Here is a 14,152-nt window from a genome sequence, read left to right as displayed (position 1 = left end):
TGATGGGTGAAAATTGATCCAAAAGCGTCAAATTCACAATATTTTGAGTAAGTGTATGCAATATATTTAACTTAAGAGTCAACAAGTATTCATTTTTTTCAAATGCATTTTCTTAACCTGCTACCAAACATCAAGTTTCTCTACATTGCCAGCTTCTTCATAAAGGCATTCTATACATCTTTAAGGTCATGCTATTTTTCTTCTTTATGTTGCATAAAGAGGCCTGAATGAAAACTAAGTTTTAACCTTTCAACTACCAGACATGTTTGTCATCCCCACTTTTGACAAGTATCAGATATGCATTTAACTAAAACGCACAACTAGAAAGTAAATATTCTACAATAAAGTAAACTATCCCTTAGCACTGAACGCTGCTTCAGCTACACTGAAAATGACACTGGAAGTTATGCAGTAAAAATTACATACTGCCAAAATGCTGGCTGCACATCATCTACCACCGAGGTTAAACCTGCTTTTTCTGGTCAGCTGCCTAGACCAGGGACCCCACTCAGTGTAATCGCTGGTGCTTATAAGCCAGTTGTGCGACCATTAGAATTTTCTTCTGTTTGACTCGTTTAGAATAGATCTGAGCAAGGAGGGGGGTTTAAAGTGTCTGATTACAAATTCTTAGCTTTCTCAGCTTTTGGGGAAGCTCATGGTTAGATTCCCTAAAAACAGTCTCACCAATCTCCAGAATTGCTTTACTGGTGTTAGATCACTTATCCAGTGTAATCTGTGAAGAGCAGAAATGACAAAGATTTTCTTTCATCGTGGTGGATCCCCAATCCCTAAACCTGGGCCACACCAAACTGGCATATATGAGAGAGATTCTTGTTGATTTCAGATGATTGTCCTGGTGCCTGATCACCTCAGCAATTTGTACAAAGACTGTATTTAGTGTGCTGAGCATATTGCTGCTTCTTCATAATTGAAGATTTGTCATGACAGCAGTTCACTACTATAGTTGCTAACAAGTACAGAGAACTCCTAGATCCTCTTACACAGAAAAGAGAACACTTAGATCCTCATATAGAAACAAAAACACAAGAAAATTAATCTCAACATTTCAGGCCAGTTTTACACATCATAAAGCAATTTTTCAAGTACATCAAAAGCCATTTTTGCCCTCCAAAACTTGCTATTACATGCTTTAAAGGGACTTGTCCAATATTTTGTATTTATATTTTAATAATTTCAGAATTATTTTATTACAATGCATTAAAAAGGAATAAAATAGTTCCATTCACTTTATACTGAATCAATACCATATATGTTCACATAAGACATTAGTATTGCTGATACTGATTACTAGTGTTATAAAAACTATTTCATATTCAGGAATACTGCTATGAATGTATTTTGATTGCATTCAATTGCTCTGCCAGATCCTCTCATGCAAAACATTATCTCACTTATTTATTTTTAGTAACCCAGATTTGTTTTTTTACCTGAGTGGGCACAACCTTAGCACACATTTTTCTCATTTACCTTTTTTTATTATTTAATATAACTACTCACCTTTGTGGTAGCTATACTATTTACAAAGCTGATTTGCTGAAACCCTTTTTCACTTAAAGTGAGGCACACATCCCATCGCTCATTCACAACCTCATGAATAACTTTGAGCGCAACTCCAGTTTCATCCAGCTTGTCTTTTACGTAAAGATCTACGTAACTGCGAAATCCATTTACCTGTGAGTAATAATAGATTAAAATTACTACTCCTCGCATCAAATGCTCAGCATGCTTAAAATATTTTAAATGAGGCTCTTACAGGTAATTTCTTCCCATTCAACATGACTTTGACTCCTTTGCACGACCCAGCCAAATCATATGCTCTTCTTGTCATGAGGGCCACAATATCCTTATCAAGTTTTTCCATTTTAAATTTAGACAGATCTGGCTGGAATGTAATGCATGTGTAGTCATCCCCATCGAAATGCTTAATCTTGGGCTCAGAGGTCTTCATCATATTGTTCATCCAAGTCTTTGGAAACAAAACATTTCAGATGTTAGTTTTACAATACGTACTTATACTCCTCCTTTGTTCCATTTTCCAGCTATGCTAGGATTGCAACAACTCACAGAACTCTTTTAGAAGTTTTCCCTGGTAAAATGCTACGCATAAAATTAATTGCTTTATCAAGATTTGCACAGGCAGTGACAGCAGATTTGTGGTGTCTGTAAATATACAGGTATGGTTAGATTGATGGATATGATTCTAATGCAAATAGAGTCCACTATAGAACTGACTAAATTAGATACAAGTGAGCTGACTAAACAGTCCTTATTGCTCATCAGTTCAATGTCTTCAGTCTGCTACACACTTCTATAGAGAGGCTTGTAAGTCCCTATACAAAGACCAAATGGTTTCTCAGATAGCATCTTTGAGGCTGTGCAGTGCACCAAAACATGCTTCTTGACAAACCAACTTGCTCAGACTTGACTCAGGAGTCTTGGTATTATTTCCTGTTTAAGAATACAGGCACACTTGCAAGACCAAGCAGAATGCCTACACACAGCATGCATCAAAGTTCAGCTGTATTAAATTTTCACAATTTCTGGAAATACTGGAAAACATAGCACTTTGTCTAAGTCATAAAGCATGTAATTTTAAAACAGTACTATTTATGTAGTGACATGACAGCAGGGCAAGAAATTAATTACTCATCCAGGAAAAAACTGAAGGAAGCCTGCAAGTGGGAAAGACTCCAAAGCCAAGAAGCTTTTGTGTCTAAAACTCTAACACAGTTCTTCAAACTTTTAGAAAGGTGGCCATCTCAAAGCTATATACAGTAGATCGGATTACATTCAATCCATGGTCTGTGTGCTAACAATGACAGCAATAAGCAATGGGTTCAAATGGGGAGGGAGGGAGATTTGCACTGAAGTCCAGTTAGGGTAATGAAATTAATGACATAAATACTGAAAAATCTTTTCCTTAATACCATACAAAACTATCTAGATAATTGTTTCCATGTATGCAAGGCTAAGCAGAAAGATTTTTTTGACAAAATTATATAATGGCAAATACAAAATGTTTCACAATATTCCTTTTCACATACACACTAATATACTTCAGTTTTAACAGAAGAAATTTTTTTCTTTTTTTAGTCACCTAACACTCCTAAGAAAAATATGACTTAACAAAAAAAACCTGAATTCCAATACACAGAAGTAGCAGTTTTGCTGACTGAACTATCTAGCCTGCAAACTCTACACATCTGTTTGAATGTAAATGATTCATTTAATGAAATATTCATGAAATATAGAAAACATGTTAAATTTTAAATTTATAATTGTGGCAAAGCAAAGAGAAAAAGTTGAGATCATTTCTATACCTGCTTAAAGCTGTGCTTGTATTCCTTGCAAGCAGTTTCTACTGTGAACTTTGTACTAAATATGTTACAAAGTTTTGCACCATAGCCATTGCGCCCACCTGAAAAAACAACATAATAATTTTTTCACAGCAGAACTACATTTACGACACACAAAGAGTACGCCAACAAAGTAAAACGTTCCTGTATAAGACACAAGTTAGGCCTCATGTCAACAGTTATCGAAGGATGCCAGAGATGGAGTTTCACCCCACCTCCAAACTGGTGTAACTGCTTCTGCCTCAAAAACGAAGCATGCCCCACAAGGCCAGGATGCTTCCATTGTTTCCCTTATGTTGATCTACCAGTTGCTTGCTGGAAGGCAAGTGACCTCAACACTCTGATCCAGCAGAAAACTAGGTCATGATCGGATCCAAATCACTCTGCAACCACACATGATAACAACAGCAAAGCATATGGAGCAGTTTAGAACAGCACTAACTTTCATTCATGATCTAAATCAGGGTTGATTCACATTAGGATATTATTATCCTGAATTTATTAATTTTTCCCCCTTCATTTCAAGAGCATAAATATTTAAATGCTTGCATATGTTATAATTCAAACATTAAAATCTTGCTTGTTATTGAATGAGTACTGACATTAAAAATGTAAAGTTCTCTGTAAACATTGATTTTAAAAAAGAAAAAAAGTCATTTTATTCTAATAAACAGCTATAGTAATGGTGACTAAATGATCAATCAGTTATGAAATAGAATAGAAGACGTAAGAAAAGAAAGCATACTGAAAAGCAAACAAAGGCTTAATTGAATAAAACAAAGCATGTGAAATAGTCTTGCCTGTAACTTTTTTCTCATCATCATCATAGTTGCTGGATGTTAGCAGCTGCCCAAAGATTAAAGCAGGTACGTATACTTTTTCTACTTTGTGTTCCACAACTGGTATACCCTTTCCATTATTCCATATGCTGATAATGTTTGATTCCCTATAAAATAGTTAAGACAATAAGTCAATTAATATAATCTTGAATACAATCCTGCACACGTTTTACCTGGTTAAATAACTAATAGAATAGAATAGCTTGTTCTTACACGTTTATTCACAGCTCTACCAATATTCATTAACTTTTTTTGTGTTTATTCGATGTCTTAAGAAAAGGAGCATAATTATCCATTTTTTATGTCATAAAAGTAATCCTGAAAAATCTGTTTGAAAAGCTTTCACTATCAACATGATCTGCAACAGAATCCTGAAGTTTAGTGACAGAATTATACTTAGAGATGTAGCTTTTTAGTTTTCATTGAAATCCACCCAGACACGGCCAAGTTACCATCTGTTTAAATGTGTATTTCCCAGTTACGATAAACACTGTAAGTTACTCTATGCATCAGTGACAAAATCCATCAACATCTGGCATCGTTAATACTCGCAGCTCTCATATTGAATTTTCATTTTGGAGTATTAGAGAGTTCAAACTCATGACACGTCAGGCAGATTTACACTACCATTTCCCTCCCACTCCATGATAAAAACAATTTGGTCTACAGAAAATAATAATGCACTGAAAGCTTGCAGAAAAAATGGCTCCTCAGCATCTTTATCCTAAACATTAGGTGTGAAAATTAGGTGTCCCAAACATTTATTTTTCTGTTAAATGTACTGAAAAGGTACTATTATCGCAATTCAGTTGACTTCTATTAAAGTACTGTAATTCTTAATAGGAAATATCTTTTTTAAGTATTCAATTTTGAAAAAAAGCAGTAATGACACATTTGCAATCTGCAGTTTCAGGATGATATAACTAATTCAAACATAACCTTATCCTATAGCTAGACGAGTTAACATAGAAGTTCAATAGGTGCAATATGATATTATAAAACCTCAAGGTTGGCATTTATGATTTTTGAGTAACATGGCTGCTTATGTACTGCCAAGCTTTCATCTAATCATGAATTTTATAATCTTCTGGTTTTACATTTCATTCAATCAAACATTAATGAGTGGTTTAAGAAACTAAATTATTATAAATTTTGAATGGTAGTGCTTGCTGTTAACCACTTTTAATTCAGCTTTTCATCTTAAAATACAAAGGTAATGGAAATAATTCCAAAACTTTTTTTTTTTTAAATAAATCCAAGTTCATTTAGTAAAATCATTTGAACAAATCTGAACTACAATAGCACTGTCAGGAAAACTGAATGAAAACTCTCTTTTACTTACGGATCAATGGATATTTTAATACAAGTCATATTCTTGTCCCTCTGTTTATTGTCAGCAGCATTTACTATAAAACAAAGTAGCACAAATTAACACCTACTAGGAGAAATAATTAATTACTTGATCTATAAAACTGATTATATACATATTCAACCACAAGTTACAACACTCCAGGTATTTTTTAATCTGGTATCCCTTTGCATAGTCTGTATTACAAAGGTCTATAAAAATCACCATGTACCCACAAGAAGGTATCTTTCAATATTCTTATAACTGACTATTTCTAGCGACTACATTATTTTAGAAATAAATATATACGCATATTTTGTGAGCCTGTTCTCATAATGGCTCTCAACGTAGTGAACACTTAATAGTTCTATTGCTGCACTTGCTTGGATATTTATTACACACATTAGACCACGTATGTTAAAAAACCTAGGAAATTATATGCATCACCAGATCAATTTACACATCCTTTTGCCACTGAAACTCAGTCCTGAAAAAGTCACATCCACTTGGCAATGGTCTGATTGCAGCAAAAGTTATCTCTGAAGTGCCCATAAGTTTTATAACTAACAGTTCTAAGTTAGAAGTATAACTGGAAATTAACATTTGATCAGAATTTAATTGAAGTCCACTCAAATGTATATGAACTAAAAACAACGGAAATTAGAAATCAGAAACATGCCTATTGCCATTAACCATGAAAACACATTACAAACATTTTCTGCATTTGTCTCATCACATGTGAAACAGGTCAATATAGAACACAAAATCAGCAAAGGACACAAAGACAAATCCATTTAAATTAAAATACTGAGATCTTTATAATCTATTAAGATAAGATCAGACATTTCAAGGTGATTTTGTTAAAATCACTACATTCAGTTTAATTAACAGGTAGACACAACTACAATGTCCAATTTTCATAATGTTATTACACTGATCGCTACCTTTCAAACCACACTGTGAAAACTTACCAGTGCTACATAAAGAAGTGCTAAGCCATACAGTACTACAATAATGATATAATAATGATCTTCATTCTGAATAAGAAAAGATGTAAGTAATTCCCTCCTGTGAAAAGCCTGTAAATTTCATCTATGAGGTGGCACTCAAAAAAGAAGTGACAAAAGATTTATGTTCCTGTATTTCTCAAGTTAGGTAATGAGCGAAAAAATATAAAGAATCCTTCTTTTCCACCAGACCAAGATATAGTTGCTTCCAAGACAGCAATGCTGTAAAGCATAGTTTTAGAGGTATGGATAAGTCCTGAACTCAATGAAAACCATAACAAAATTTCCATTGACCTTTCGATAGAGCATAATTTAGTTTACAATGTAATCCCACCAATCTGTACAACATAACTTCATAAAGACTGATTGGACCAAGAATTCATGTCAATTAACCCAAAGTATCAGCTCAGCAGACAGCGCACTGTTCTGCAGCGCCAGAATGCACTAAAATTTTCATGTACTGCAGTTTAGTGGCACCCTAAGTCTGTGATTTAAACTTAGATACAAATTAATATGCTTTGAGAACTCTCAGAAAAGTGTGTAATCCATAATGCTAAAGTAATATTATTGTTAAAAATACTTACCAAGGATTTCATCAAAGATCTTGTACAAGCCTGGAACAAAGGTAACTTCTCTGCAATTCATTCCTACATCTTCATCATAAACCCACATTAACTACATGTAAACAAAACAATATAAAGATATTTACTGTCTTGGCCAAACATTATATGATTCAAGAAGATCTACTTACTTGAGGAACTTTACTTTTCCAATCTGACTGCTGCTTTCATGTAAGACAACAGCAGAAGCTGAAGCTTGGCAGAAACTACAATCCTACCCACAAAGACTTCCGTGATGAAAATATATTATTTTCTGCTTGGTGAGGAACTTCAACAGTACAGACAGTGAAGTCTGAAGTAAATTTACAGTTTCACAAAAACAGCTCAAAAAAGTGCCAGCACAAGGCTTAAATTCTCTGTTCTCTACCTAAACAAACAGACCTAAGCATTTTTGGACTTGGAACAAATGCTGCTTACAAATATGCATACATATTTTTGTGCGAATAGGCATGTTCATTAACACACACAGTTATGTGTGTGTATACACACAAGAAATGTTTATCTTTTGACTTAACTTCAACATTCTCTGAGCATGTTCTTTCAGGTAAACCAAGCACTGCTTTAAAAAGTCTTCTCCTGACCCCTTCCTACACATGCATACATAATCATGACCAGACTTTTTAGCATGATAAATCAGAATACTCAAAATAGTAGAGATTTGCCTATTTAATAAGCAGAATGGTCATTTCCTCATTAAAACAACAAAGACTATTAAGATTGTGAATTTAGTGACACTTACCTGAGTTAACGGTTCAACTGACCCAATGTAGGTATCTGGACGGAGAAGGATGTGCTCAAGTTGAGTCTTTTTCTGATAAACTCTCTCAACAGACATCTTCTTTGAAGCGTCATTTTTATTAATGCTTTCTGAGTCTTCCTTTTTTGAAGCATTGATCTGATTATCAAACAACGTCTAAAAAGCAAAAGAGACACCAATAATCAACCTAATTCATTCAATGTCACAAAAGATATAAATAAAACCTGACAGAGTTTTAAATTATGATCAAAACTTATCATGTAATTGAAACTTTAAGTTTTCAGATGTATTAAGATCAAGCTATCCTCTCAACAGAAAAAATTCAACAGATTATGTGACAGTTTCTGAACAAATTGTCACATATTCAAACTTCAGTGATTAACTGAGCATAACAAACTCAAATAAGTAAAGAACAAAATTACAAAATACATCCACTTCCTCAGGTTAAATATTTATAACATCCATTTTGTGCTCAAGCATTTTAATCCAAAACAATATTGTTCTCAATAATAACTGTAAAACTACTCTTTTACATATTAGTTCAGTGGGACTGAATGCACTGTAATGCCTTTCATATGGCTCCACAATTGCTATAAATTTACGTAATCTATTTAACTGAGGTAATTAAACATAACACAATCCCAATTTAGAATGCTTTCTGATGAAATAAACCAAGGATTGTACAAAAAAAGAATCACATAGGCTCATGTCTTAATTTAAACAGAATTGAAGCCTAACGTGGCAGATGATGAAAAATGCCTCAACTGAAAGAGCAAGCAGCGTTTCAGAAAACTAATCCACTTTTGTGGTGACGATGCAGGGATTTGGTACATATTTCAGCAAATTTTTCCTGATAAATATCTCCTTTCATTTGAACTAAAACCACGCAAGAGGGGAAGTTTAACATTCTTGGAGCAATTAAATATAGAAAAGTCCTGCTCCAAAACAGTAAGAGCATATCTACCAAAAGGCTAGGTAGACATTTTAGAATATACATTCCTACCTGTAAATTAAAATTATCTTAAAAATAACAATAAATATAACTTGAATTCACACAATTTATTTGCCTGGCTAGCAGACATAACAGAGAAAATGTCTGTCACCACCTGCATAACAGCCGCCTTCTCTTACAGGGGGTTTACCAACTTTGAAGCAGGTGTTACATGACCAGTAAAACCCATCAACAGACAAACAAGGAGGACAAAATCCACCTGCCATTCAGGTAAATATTTTACTCCCATTTAACTGTTCCCAGTAAGGCTCTGTATAAAGTAAATATAGGCTAAACTCCCACCCTCGATTTACCAGTCACCACATAAATTTCTCAGCCAGAAGAAAGTATCATCAGTTCTCTCTCAATTTAGCCTTTACTTCAGCCTCAGCGCACACCGAAAGCAAAGGGTAAGAAAGCATACAAACACATAGGAATAAGAAGATAAGGATACTGAATACGCTCAAACTTCAGCAGACTCAAGAAAACCAAACACCAACCTATATCACGCTACTAACAAGGACAACACTCCCCCTATTATTCCAGTTTGTCTTCTCCAGCTTCTACTACTTAAGCTTTGATGCTTTTTTGTGCTTTTAGCAGACCCAGGAATAAAGCGTTTCATTCTGTTCAGAACAATGGAAGTTATCTTTCTCTTCCAGGCTTAGAGATCTCATTTTTCTAGTTTATTTATGGAAATGCTATGAAACATATTTCAAGAACCTTTGAGACAAGCAGATTGTGTGTACCACTGATGACTACAGCCAACTGTTTGGCCCCAAGTAAACTTGAAGAGGTCATATGAGAATCAATTATTTTTTACTACCCCATCCCATACTGACAGCACCTAAAATAGGAGAGGGAAAAAATCCAGGAGATGCCTCAATCCTGCACCAGGATTACACGCAGTAGAGTTGGAACCACAACAGTAACTCTTATGACTTTTCTTCTATAGAACATGTCATATCTCCTGCCTAACAAAGAAGTTTCAAAATTGCATGCATGTGTGATTAAAGTGTTTAGGTATCTGAGTTACTTTAGTCTCCATTTTTATGTGGCTGAATGAGCTTATGAAAAATGACTACAGTACAGAATTATCAGTAACTGATTCCTATGAGCCATCGCCTTTAATACAACACAATGAAGCATATTTCTGTTTTCCAGTGTAAGTCTTACTGACGACTCAGAGGAGCTTATACTTTCCAGCTTATCAGTAAGAAATATACAGAGTACCCAAACTACTTCTGTCCAGATGCTACTGCCTGATTATCATCATGTTGACAGAGAACAGAGGTCATATCTAAACAAACTGTTGTCTAAAAAGAGCTAGTCCTGCAGAAGTGTCTCTTCCTAGGGAACAAGCAGCTTGCTTTAACTCAGCAGAAGTAAAGATCTTCTGTTACTCCATTCCCTGGGACAGCTACGTCTATTATCCTTTATAACACACTAATTAGAACATGATTATGTATGTTTAGCAACTGGACACTGTGCCTGCCAAGCCGCCCTTTTCGCTGCTGCACCACACTGAGCTCCTCCCTGCAGATAAGCCTTCCCATGAAGCTGGGATGGTTGCCAAGCTAAGAGCTCTCTGCCAAGGGAGCAGCTAAGTAGGTGGAGGATCTCAGGCTTGGGGATCCTCCCCTAGCTGCACTGGTACGCTGGCAGGGGAGGCTCTTCCTCAAACACCTTGCCAGCCCCCACATTTTGTTATAGAATGGCAGCAGGTAGTGGGAGGGTGGACTCGAGCTCTCAAGGGGAGATCCAACTGCAGATCCAGCAGGTAGACCAGAGGGCATATTGTATCATGTGGCTCTGTTAGTGCAGAGGTAAGGCTCCAAACTGGTCTGCCTTGCTCTCGGTCACCTGAGTGCCACCTCCCTCCCGAGGCCACAGGCACACACAGCAAGCAGAGTAGCATGTTCCTGCTGTCTGATGCCAGCTGTGAAAAAACGCCCAACTCCATCTTGTGGGGTGGCCTGCAGCTCCTGGGGTGGTTGGCCCAGCAGTTGCCTGTGAAACACTCCTCAGAGATCGTTGCACCAGGGGAGGTTTAGATTGGACATTAGGAAAAATTTCCTTACTGAAAGAGTGGTAAAGCATTGGAACACGCTGCCCAGGGAAGTGGCAGAGTCAGCATCCCTGGAAGTGTTCAAAAAATGTGTAGATGTAGCACTCTGGGACATGATTTAGTCAAAGTGGTGGTGGTATGATGGATGGTCTGGAGAACCTTAGAGGTCTCTTCCAACCTTAATGATTCTATGATTTCAGAGGGAAAAACACACACAAGATCAGCATAACTTTTTTCTTCCTGGTCAGTGATTACTGGAGAAAAACAAAAAAAGAAAAAAGCAGTCTTGAAGGACTTTAATTCTATAATTTTTACTGAGACATCACAAACACCTTTTCAGTATGCTCTGCTTAAATGTTTTAAGTTTCATTATCACAGAGCACAAGAGACTGCATTTGTACAATCCAAGTATTGTATATCTTCTTTATGAAAAAAAAAAATCCCACTCAGGTTATAAACATTCAGAACTTAAAATAAGTTACACACTACTGAAGCATAAGCATAAAAACAAAACCCAGAAAGTACTTCACTACATAAACTAATGTTATTATGCAAACAAGTAAGCATCAGAAGTCCACAGATCTGCAGTTTCCCAGATGAAGCCTTTTGAGCTGTGCTATACTCTGTAACAGAAGACTAACACTGAATCTCCATCTTGAAGGGACACTTATATTTCAAGTGATGTTTAGAATTCATCCTAAAAAAAGATAAAAACTTCATCACCAAATCTATGACATAGATCTATGGCCAAACATCTGGCACAGTGTTCCTATTATGTTGGGTTTTTTGCTAACTTAAAAAAAAAGACTATTTAAAAGAGCTTTCATGCACTGAGTTTCTACTATTTAAAATACAAGTAAATATAGCAGGAAAGCCCATTTTTAAAAACAAACAAACAAAAAACCCCGAGCACGCACTAAACTGCAGTGTTGTTAAACAGAGAATCTCTTCTGTATATTTTGGAATTGCCTCAAGAATGCCTTTTGTATTCTGTCCTGTATGAAAGATCTTCATATTGTTCGAGCTCCAATGACACTTCTCAAAACAGCACCAGCTGTTGTTTCGTGAGAAAACCACTACAGAGAATTAACAGTGTCACAAAAGGCTTAAGTCTTCTGCTTCACAGTAGGTCTGGATTTTGATTGTTTGTTAACTGGTTACCCAATTTTCAGATTCTGCTTTATAATCTTAATTTTACCAGTTTTTAATATATTTTTGAAAGCAGTGTTCGATTTTCCCAACATCCTTGTGACATTCAAGACTTTACAGATTCTTGACAGTCCTTCAGACTTTCTAATTCTCCAGACTGATGGCGACTATACACATCCACATACCTGTAAGTCAGCAAGATGACCACTATGAAGTAGTTTGGAGTGTTACAACCTATTGCACTGTGCATCCTTCTGTATAGACAGACATGCAGTTACACTTCATACCGTGACCTCTAATGTAACAAGCATTTTAGACACCTAAATAGCACAGAAATAATTGTAAGGAAAACCACATCGATTCTCAGTTGATAGCAGCTGCTGCTCAGTTTACTACATCAAGACGACAGTGTGCACTATCATAACTACATTTTATTACTACTGCTTTCTCCAGTACAACCACAATGACTGCAGGATTTCTCTTTTGGAGTTGTTTTTGCTATAAATTCATCTACTACTGTGTGAAAGCTATAGTCATTCTTCTCTTTTGCCATCTCAAGAGTCAGAATCCAAGCAGCCTTCAGCAGACGACAGTTTGGCAACAGGACTTTTACCATCTACCTTCAACCTTGGAACTCATATATTTGGATATTGCACCTTCTTTCTTCAAATTTTCCAGGGCTTTTTGGGGTTTGGGGTTTTTTTTTCCTTTCTTCTTACAGTCTACTCCACTGAAATTTCAGCATATAATACAGATGTCACAAATGCTTTGTTATGTCAGAGGTTTTTTTATTGACTTTATTTGGATGGGTCATGCAGTCTTCCTTTGCATTTCAAAATCATGTTGAGCCACCATACTGAGTTTGGTTACTTATGCTGCAAACAGCTGTACTTCAATACACTAAATTTTAGGTCCAGAGAGTTTGGCACCCCTAGAGAAAAGCTATTCCTACATAAACAGAAAATAAAGTGTAAAGCCACAACAAGGAACACAGGTTTAATCATCAGTTTCAATGTTGCCATAACTGGAATCTTCAGTTTTACTCCTTTCTTTAAGCGGAAACTTTACTTTTCTTTAAGAAGCTGAATTTCACATAATGACAAGAAGTTGAAAAATCTTGAAAAATGTTAATGTTACTTACTGCTTACACAGACCTATTCCTGTTTTAGCCACTCTCATCTCCTCCACACTGTTAACTGTTTCCAAACAACAACAAAACAACGAAACAAAAAAAAAAAGCACACAAATTCATTATTCTTTATTCTGCCCATTCTTTCTTACTAGGTGGCAAAAAGCCCTCATTTTCTACACTGGCAGAGAAGCATAAAAGAGAGAGGACACATTAGTAAGTGAATGAAAAGTTACCTTCACTTTGGCTTTGTCTCTCTGCCTTAAACTCCTAAAAATACTACATGCAACGATTGTTCCCCCAAAAGGCTAATGCAGCCCTGGGATATAAGAATTTAGAAAAGCACAAGCCATGTGTCCTACATTCCCTTAAATAAAGCATTAGATAAGTACATTTAGTAGGTCAAGACAGTAAATTTTGAGTATAATTAAGCTGTAAAACCTAGGGAGGTTAATTAAGCAATGAAATCCAGTGATGTGGTAGATTTTCTACCATTTTCAGTTCAAAATAAAACTACCTCTTCTGAGGAAGATACACCATGCCTCAAAGAAGTTTATAGGTGCACTATGGCAATTACTAAGTAGCTCTATGTATAACATGTACTTGATTGTACTGTGATGTTATATATTGTATCACAATGGCATCTTCTTGCCTTAGAAAAATAGATGATGAATACGTAAATATTTTTCCAGTTTTCCAAAGAAAACTCTAGCCAAGAATACCCCCCACCATGAAAACTCCCTCCCATTTTGTTTCAAAGTAAGCCACTCTCCTGCTGTGTTTAACAAATGGTTTGGCTCTCCTGCCAAGATTAAAACAGTCAAAAGTAACAGTTTCCTGTCACCACAGCAAATTTCCAAAGACCAT

At 35.7% G+C, this 14,152-nt stretch overlaps 1 protein-coding gene across 1 annotated transcript in view; it reads right to left on the bottom strand.

Moving 5' to 3' along the window:
- Positions 1 to 14,152, bottom strand: part of TOP2B (DNA topoisomerase II beta) — a 61,030-nt gene that overhangs the window by 35,452 nt on the left and 11,426 nt on the right. The window contains exons 2-8 of the mRNA XM_069860101.1: positions 7,931 to 8,104; positions 7,156 to 7,246; positions 5,559 to 5,622; positions 4,178 to 4,323; positions 3,342 to 3,439; positions 1,775 to 1,987; positions 1,519 to 1,692 (exon numbers count right to left, since the gene is read on the bottom strand). Of these exons, the coding sequence (XP_069716202.1) occupies positions 1,519 to 1,692; positions 1,775 to 1,987; positions 3,342 to 3,439; positions 4,178 to 4,323; positions 5,559 to 5,622; positions 7,156 to 7,246; positions 7,931 to 8,104 (960 nt within the window). The remainder of the gene's footprint in view (positions 1 to 1,518; positions 1,693 to 1,774; positions 1,988 to 3,341; positions 3,440 to 4,177; positions 4,324 to 5,558; positions 5,623 to 7,155; positions 7,247 to 7,930; positions 8,105 to 14,152) is intronic.

Source organism: Phaenicophaeus curvirostris, chromosome 6 (genome assembly GCF_032191515.1).
Source record: "Phaenicophaeus curvirostris isolate KB17595 chromosome 6, BPBGC_Pcur_1.0, whole genome shotgun sequence".
NCBI lineage: Eukaryota > Metazoa > Chordata > Aves > Cuculiformes > Cuculidae > Phaenicophaeus > Phaenicophaeus curvirostris.
This window is presented reverse-complemented; position numbering and strand designations above follow the sequence as displayed.